The 8,619-nt window shown below is 32.2% G+C and overlaps 1 protein-coding gene across 1 annotated transcript; it reads left to right on the top strand.

Annotated features, from left to right (window-relative positions):
- Positions 1-5,627: 5,627 nt before the first annotated feature.
- LOC127903043 (60S acidic ribosomal protein P2B-like) lies at positions 5,628-6,150 on the top strand. The gene is made up of 3 exons (XM_052443619.1): positions 5,628-5,632; positions 5,758-5,927; positions 6,026-6,150. Exons 1-3 carry the CDS (start codon positions 5,628-5,630, stop codon positions 6,148-6,150), a joined length of 300 nt encoding a protein of 99 aa, XP_052299579.1.
- The last annotated feature ends 2,469 nt before the right edge of the window (positions 6,151-8,619 follow it).

Genomic DNA, 8,619 nt, shown 5'->3' with positions numbered 1-8,619 from the left:
TGATTACAATAATGACAAACAATCTTATGATCATTTGTGGAGGTAGCTTTAACAAAACAATTCTTATAATACTTTTGCTTCAAGTTAGGCTTATACCCAAGTCCTCCTTTATCAAAAACACATTTTTGGGAGTTAAGCATGTTATCCAACATCTTTTGCTCATTTGTAAATTTTAGAACATCATTACTAAGTTCAATATTCTTTTTCTTGAGCATTTCATTTTCCTTTTTCAAATCATCTACATGTGACTCTAAATACTCATGTAAAGTGCTAGGTTTTTCATTTGATAATGCAACTCTATTATGCAAGGTTTTATTCTCTAATTCTAATCCTTTAATCTTCTCATTCAATGACTTATTGCATTTTTGCGTGGCATCCTTTTCATTTGTAAATTCTAGCAAGTGCTTTTTAAGGCATGCATTCTTTTTACCAATTTTCATTAACTCATCATGCATTTATTTAAAAGCATCATACAATTCATCATAGGTTGGATCACTTACCTCTTTGAGATCATCATCATCTCCTATTGCCATAAGTGCTAGGTTTGATACTTCTTGCGATTCTTCTTTATCGCTTGAATCTTCATCGCTATCATCCCAAGTAGCAACCATAGCTTTCTTCTTGAGTTTGTTGAGAAGTGGGCATTCCGATCTTATATGGCCGGGCTTTTTGCATTCATAGCATATGATTACCTCTTTCTTCTCCTTTTGGTTTTTGAAGTTTCTAAATTTTCTTCGGTCACCGGTTTTCTTGAAAAATTTTCTGAACCTCCTTGCTAGCATAGCCAACTCCTCATCATCCGACTCACTTTCTCCATCACTCTCATATTTTGTGGCTTTGAGTGTAATGTTTTTCTTCTTTTCCTCATTTCCTCTTTCGGCTGCCAAATCTTCCTCATAACAAATAAGAGAACCAATTAAATCATCAATAGGTAAGATATTCAAATCTTTAGCTTCCTCAATGGCAGTCCTTTTTTATCTACATTCCTTAGGTAATGACCTAATGATTTTCTTAACTTTACCCCAAGTGTTTCTCACACTTATACACTCGCAATTTGATAAGAAATGAAAATTACAACAAAAATTCTCTTTAAGAGTGGATATGCAAATAATAGCTCACAATGATTCAATCTATGATGATTTGCGTTTTGGAAGCTCAATATATGTTGTATGATCTTATATTTGCTTGCATTCGTACTTAGAATGAAGTTTGAGTTGAGTTTTTATAGTGAAAGCCCAAAAACTAGCCGTTATAGGCAAATTCCCGCGCTCAAGCGGTTAGCCGCTTGATTATCCGGCTAGCCACTCAAGAATAGTGATATTACCGTTATTTTTGAATTTTGCTAAAGTAACACTGTTCACTGAAATTACACTTTAGCCTAAAACTTTCTATAATTATATTATGGCCTAAAACGTCATAAAACTTTACAAATAGATCCAATTTCAGAACTTCCTAAGAATAGTTGTCTTTCTCAAACTTTCTGAAATTATGATATGGCCCCAAAGATTTTAGTATTTCGCACAAAGGTCATTTTTAACATAATACCCATATTTTTTCAAAGTTCTCAAAACCTTTCACTTTAGTCCAAAATATTCATAAATTATAGTATGACCCAAAACATTTCAAATGTTTGGAAAAACGTCCAACTCTGAAATTTAATACTTATTTAAAATCAAAGATTTCAAATCTTAGCATTTAAGTTCAAATTACTTAAATCCACAACATACTTTACTTTATAAAAATAAAACATTTTAGTTAATGAAAAGTATTTAATTAAATTAATCTCTTGAGCTTCTCAAATGCTAAATCATGCATCAATTAAATCATACCGGCTTTACAAGAATTTATCACACTAATTTGTTCGTTGAGCACTAAACTATATTATTGATGCGCCGTTGTCCGTTGAGTGTCTTCAATCTTGATTTCACTTAATTCACTCGCATAAATATTATCCTTCAAAAGTCATATATGGTTAATTAATAAAACGATGAACAAATTACTTAAGTTTAAAAGGTTCTGTCATATCAACAAGTGAAATGTTGTTTGAAGTTGAGGATACTAACAAGTCATTTATGATTAATAATAAAAACTCATATATGGTTAATTTAGAGGATCTTACGTGCGACTATAAACTGTGGCAAATCAGTAGTCTACCATGTAGTCATGCTCATTTAAGGACTACTTATAAAGCATATGTTGCTTTTTGCTTCGCAAAAAAGGCTTTTTAAAAATGTTATTCGGACATAATTCATTATCTGCTCAACAAGTCTAAGTGGTCACATATAGAGACTGATGAAACTCTACCTCAAAATGTATATAGACCACTTAGTAGGCCCAAGACTTATAGAAGAAAGAAGCCTGGTAAAGCACCATCCTACAAAAAAATTCATAGTTTCATGTACATACTACAGAGGCATTGGACACAATACAAGATGTTATTATTATAATATAGCCAATGCAAGCAAATAGACTAGAATAATGATAGCAAAGCGTATTCTCCCATGTGTTCATAAATTTATGTTTTTTCCCCCTAACTACCACCATATGTTTTATTATCCTTTAAAAATCTTTTATTATATTCATAATATTTAGGCGCATCGAAAGACTTTGGCAGCAGCTTCAAGCTCTGGTGAATTTTCCAAAAATAAATGTTTCTGCCTCAATGACAAGGATAAACACACCTACACAAGAAAAAAAGGGTTCTGCTACTCTCACAACTATAGCACCTATATTGACATCAACAACAACACCAACATAACCATCTAGTGTTGCAGGAAATAATGACATTACATCAAGTTTTTTTAAGTTTCATATTCAAAGGCATGACATATGTTGAATATTTAGAAGATGGAGTTAATGATTTTGTTTGCTTATCAATGTAAGTTAATTTTAAAAATTTTAGCATAGATGGAATATCAATGTGATATGAGTAACATGTGATATCAGTTTGTTCAAAACATGTTCATGATTGTGTTGTGTTTGTTGCTCAATATGTAAGTGCCAACAAGGGGTTTAGCAAACATACGACGAGCTAGACAAATGTTGGAAGTTGCATTTGAAATGCCACATACAATAGGAATTGAAATTACAGAAGAAACAACTACTCCAAGAGGCCCTTCTAATTTGCCTTTCGTACAAGAAAGACGAAAGGAGATTTAATGAGCAAATCGGTCCTTCGTATTTACTATAAGTTGTTTAATATGCCGTTGGGTTCAAATGTCTTTCAATGATGCATTTAAATTTCCTATATTGTGTTAAAATACTTATAAAGTATTGTTGTTGTGTTTTATTGCAAAGTACGTTTGAAGTGAAGGCATAGGACAACATCATTCATTTTAGCACACTCACCACAAACAAATGATAATGGTCATTTTATGTAACTTTGTATCTACAACACACTGTTAGGGCAGTGATTATGATAGTTAGAAAGAATCATAGTCAGTCTAATTTTTTTGGAGTGTTGTAATTCATGTTTTGGACAAAGATAAAAGGAGCAATAGTAGAAGGGTACAAATAGTCACTTGAATTTTTATGAAATATTCATTGCAACATACATATATAAAAAAAGAACAACTCGTGTGCTATCAAAATATAATGAACTTTTGATAATGAAATACAACACTTTGATTGCTTATGTTCATTCCTTATTTATCTCTTCCTCTTATTTGATTTTGCAACAAGCTTGACAGCTATTATCTTCAGCTTTTTATTTTCATGATGGAAAATATGTTTCTCTTCTTCATCTTGCAACTTACCCAGCCATTGTGCAATCACCTTGTACTCAAGGCTAGATGGTCCCCATCACCTGAAGTAATCACATCCCGACTTTTCACATTTATAATAAAGCCTCTTAAGATTTGTAGTAAATTTAGAAACTTTAATTGTTGCTCGTTCACTACAATAAGTACACGATTTGTTTTTAAACTTGATGACTTTGTCATTCACTTGCAACTTCGCTTTTTTGTCTTCATAAAAAAAGCTAATGGAGCTTCCCTAAGAGGATGGCATTCTCATTGCTTTGTTGGAGCTTTTAAAGCAATAGCTGGATTTCAATGCTTTGGGTTGGTGATGCATGTACATGGGTCTTTGTAATCATGAGATAATGCTATCACAAAAAATTGAATTTTTAACTAATGGTGTACTTGTAATTTGCATGACATAGCACAACTACATATGGGTCCAAAAATTTTTTTAATTTGATTTTTATGCCATTATCGTAATTTACATATAATGGCATGGCTTGTAATTACTTAACTAACATGTCTAATTTAAGGAATTTATTTAGGTTTATTAAATCATTTGCACACTTTATTTTTTTAATCTCTTTTTCACTATTTACATATTAATATTTTAATAGTTAACTTTTACATTTTCAATGACTTATCATAAATAAACTATTTTTATTCAGCCTCACATTGTCGTTATAAGAATATTATGTTAGGGTAGGGGTACTTTCGTATTTTCATTAGTCAACGGAGGTTAGTGGTTAAAGATAATGTTTTTTTAGGTAGCTTGATGTTTTTAATAAGAGTGATGATACAACCACAAACTCTTATACAAATTTATCTTGTACAAACTGACATGACATTAATTCATTAGTTGAATGAAAAATATAAAATAATAAAAATAAATCATGTCGGTGAAGTGATATTTAATTCAATCAATCTTATCATACCACATCAATTTGTACAAAATAAGTTTGTACAAGAGTTTATAGCTATATCATTACTCTTTTAATAATAAGAGGATAATTTAGAGATTGTCACTCAGAGAGGGTAACTGAAAATTTATCCTTATAATAATAACAACAACAATAACAATAATTACAATGAGACGGTAGCTATAGTGGAGCTGCTCTATTGTGGAGTATTAATGATGACTGTCAGATTCCAACATGGTTGGACCTTCATAATAATATTAGTTTCTCTCTCTTATCTTATTATTATTATTTTTATCTCTTTTGTCTTTTTTTTTTCTTTTTCTCCTCTTCTTCATTTGTTGTTCTATTTTTTTTCTTTTATTCTTCATTTCTTTTTCTCTTTTTTTTTATTTCTTATTTTTCTCTTCTTTCTTTTCTTCTCCTTTTACTCTTCATCTTCAAATCAAGTGGAAAACATCGTTCATGTTGCACAACGATAGGCTAAGCAATTGCGATAGTGCTGCATGACGAGATCAATGGCTCTATTCTGATTTATATTGAAACAACAATAATTACCTGATGAAATGGATTGGGGGGTTTTGAGTTACTGTGATATTCAATTATTTTTTGCTTTTGTATTTTTTAATATTTAAATAGAGAACAAAGTTGTAATAATAAAATTTGAGTGGGATATTTTAAGGAGTTTTGGAAATGGATCAAACTCTTGTTTGTCTCTTTATTCTACCAAGAAAACAAGAGTTGATTTTAATTGCAAATTTCGATTCTCTAATCTAGTAAGTAAACCCATCATAAATTAATTTTATCTCACAGTTATATAATAAAAATTTTTATAAAATATTTATTATTTTTGTTAAAATTATTATAAATTGTATATACTATACAATATTATTTTTTTTATTTTAGAGTTACAACATTTTTTCCTTACAGAAATTCAAAACCTCGAATCCATTTCGGTGGAGCAATAACTATGGCGTCCCACTGGAGCCCTTGACGACGAATAAAGAATTATTATACAATTTATAATAATTTGAACAAAAATTCTTTTTTGTCTATTATATCTATTGCTCCACTATCTCTCTTATTGGTGTTTGTGTTAGTGTTAAGAATCCAAAGCCTCCTAGAGAAAGAAGAAATGAAGGTGATGCAGCATATTTGTTCCCTATTTTGGGAGAAAACACCACCCCTTTTGCCGATGATATTGAGGGAATCCTTGGTTCTATTGGAGCTGATTGTGAGGACAAGAGGCTTGAACTCCTTCTATTAGAAGGTAATGGCAAAGACAAAACCGAGTTATTCGCATCTAGGCGGGGGAAATTGGCCAGAATGTCTTCTAATGGTGGAGTTGTAGTTGCTGCTACTCTGCAGGTGGTGCAAAAGCTGCCCAAGCTATTGTTGAGACCAAGAAAGAGGAGAAAGTGGAGGACAAAGAACAATCTAATGACAATATAGGCTTCGGTCTTTTCGACTCAAGAGTTACAATGCTTCCTTAACATCTTTCTCCTCAATTGCAAATTTCTAATTGGACTTATTATTTATTTATTTATTTTTTTGTAGTTATGTAGTTCTTAGTTTAATCTTTCTTTTGGGGTTATTTTTCGCCACCCCCCATATGTTTCGACAAATATTACCGTGCACCCACTTATTTCAACAATGATCGCTATGCACCCATTCCGTTAAGTTCTCCCGTTTAATTTAACGATTGTTACTGTTATTTTGGTGAAAGACGATTTTGTCCACAATTTGAATTTCAAATTATTAAATTACAAAAAATGCATCAATCACCGACAAAGTGCACGTTGAATTGGGAAATTGTCTGAAAAACTGTTACAGCCAAAAGTCAAAATTACCCACAAAATTTAACATATTTACGAGTGAAAAATTACTATTTTACCCTTAAAAAATAATGCTCCAAAAGTCTTATAACGGTAACCTGCAAGTTTCAATTGCTTGCCCAAATGCTCACAACGGCAACAAGAGATAATTATTCTACCTCAACATGTTAAATAGATTCATAATGCATGCAATTAGTTTTCACGACTGAAGAATTCATTGTTCACACCCCAATCATCCACTACAGCAAAAAATCATTATCAAACAATGCCTACTTTAGCTAATACATCCAACAGTCATGGCAAACCCCAAGCATCAAACACAAACCAAAGTCCTTCATCGAGCACCCATGGTGTCCCACATGCTGAAGACATAAATGATGGTATTATAAAGTTCTACAACAAGAGATGTTATTGCGGGTACAGGGAGTCATCAGAGTCATAACTATTGAAAGTCTGTTGCTGCTGATCAGAAGGGAAACAGGGCCTCAAATTAAAATCTTCATTATCACCTTCTTCAATATGCACTTGTTGTGTGGCAATACTGTTACAGGGAGTACTCCTTTGGTGGGAAGTTGGTGATTTTTCAAAGGTATTTACAAAGTCTTCGTATAGGGATGCATTAGAGTGAATAAGACTTGGCTGGGTATGTAATTGGTCAGGTGGTACAAGTTTCATCAGGATATCACTGGTTTGCGCTTCATTGATAGGAACATTGAGGTTGATAGCTGTGGGGTTTTCTGGTGAAATGTTTTCTGTTGTGGCATTAATAAGTGGCTGCTGGAAAAGTGAATTTCTAGCTGATGAGGTAGCTGGTTTTGAGATAATCTCCAGGTCAAGATGAATTTCATAGTAGCCGTAGTGGTTGTACAAGGACCACACTGAAAAAAGATCATCATCACTACGAATGTTAGTGCAGTCATTATCCCATGGCTATGTTAGAGTGAGCTTGAATTTCTCTTCAAAGCTTAACTTTCTTTGCAACACCATGTGCATAACCCTATTGATAAGGGCAATGGTGCTAATTTTCTCTAGATCAATTATTTCCATATTATGTGTCTCTCCCATGAATTTTACGAATACAGTGGTTCGCTTATCGTCATCCTTATCCATCTACAATTAAAAAAGAGCATAATGTAATGCTAAGGCTTACTATATAAAAATTTCTTTAATATTGACAAAAAAAACCATGCACACATGTTGTATAACAGAACAAGGCACAAACACTAAATAAACTATATTAATGTGAAAATTTATATAACCTCATGTTATTAACAACAGAAAGAATCATTGACATGCCGCACTAATTGACAATTTTCTTTAATCAAAATTTCACCTCAACATCCATGGAATTAAATTAAAAAACTAAGTAAATGGAGATGAACTTTACGTTCTTTAATTAACGAGATGGGGTTGCAGGCAAAAGATAATAGCCAAAGATTCAATTATAATATACAGATGGAGTACGAAATAGGGAAAAAAGTAATGTATAAACTTAATGTATCATTATCTAATAAATATAGTTTAGATCCACTGGAGTCTGCAAACCATGACTTTAATGTCCACAACAGTAAAAAGGCATATCCAGAACAAGTATATGCTCATGTCAAGTAATCAATACTACTTGGGCATTTAAAAAATTAAATACTCACCATTAAACTAATATGAAGAATCAATTATTAAGATATAAGATGGAAGCAATCAATATGTACATTATTGACATAAATTACCAAACAAAACATGTCTGAACAATTTCAACACAGGAAACACGTAAAACCGATAAAACCCATGACCAACCTCATCAAATCCCACATAATTATCACTCGCATGCATGTAATCTAACATGTATCGAGTAATTCTCCAACAAAAAAATCCACACGAACAACTTTAAAACCTCACCTCAATGTGTGCAGGCTGAAGCTGCAAAACCCAGTATATCCCGCTCTCACAATCCAATAAGCTGTGTAATCCTCAAGCTTCTTGAAAAACGAACATGTGGTAGGTAAGAGATCAAGCAATTGTCACGAAATTGTCTCCAACACGCAAGATTTTCCCTCCATATTGCTTCGATATTTGCTTGTACAGATTACGTTTTGCAGAGATGAAACTGTTTTTTTGAAATGACAACAC

The sequence above is a fragment of the Citrus sinensis genome, chromosome 1, assembly GCF_022201045.2.
Source record: "Citrus sinensis cultivar Valencia sweet orange chromosome 1, DVS_A1.0, whole genome shotgun sequence".
Taxonomy (NCBI): domain Eukaryota; kingdom Viridiplantae; phylum Streptophyta; class Magnoliopsida; order Sapindales; family Rutaceae; genus Citrus; species Citrus sinensis.
The sequence above is the reverse complement of the archived record's forward strand: the minus strand, read 5'-3'. Positions and strand labels throughout refer to the sequence as shown.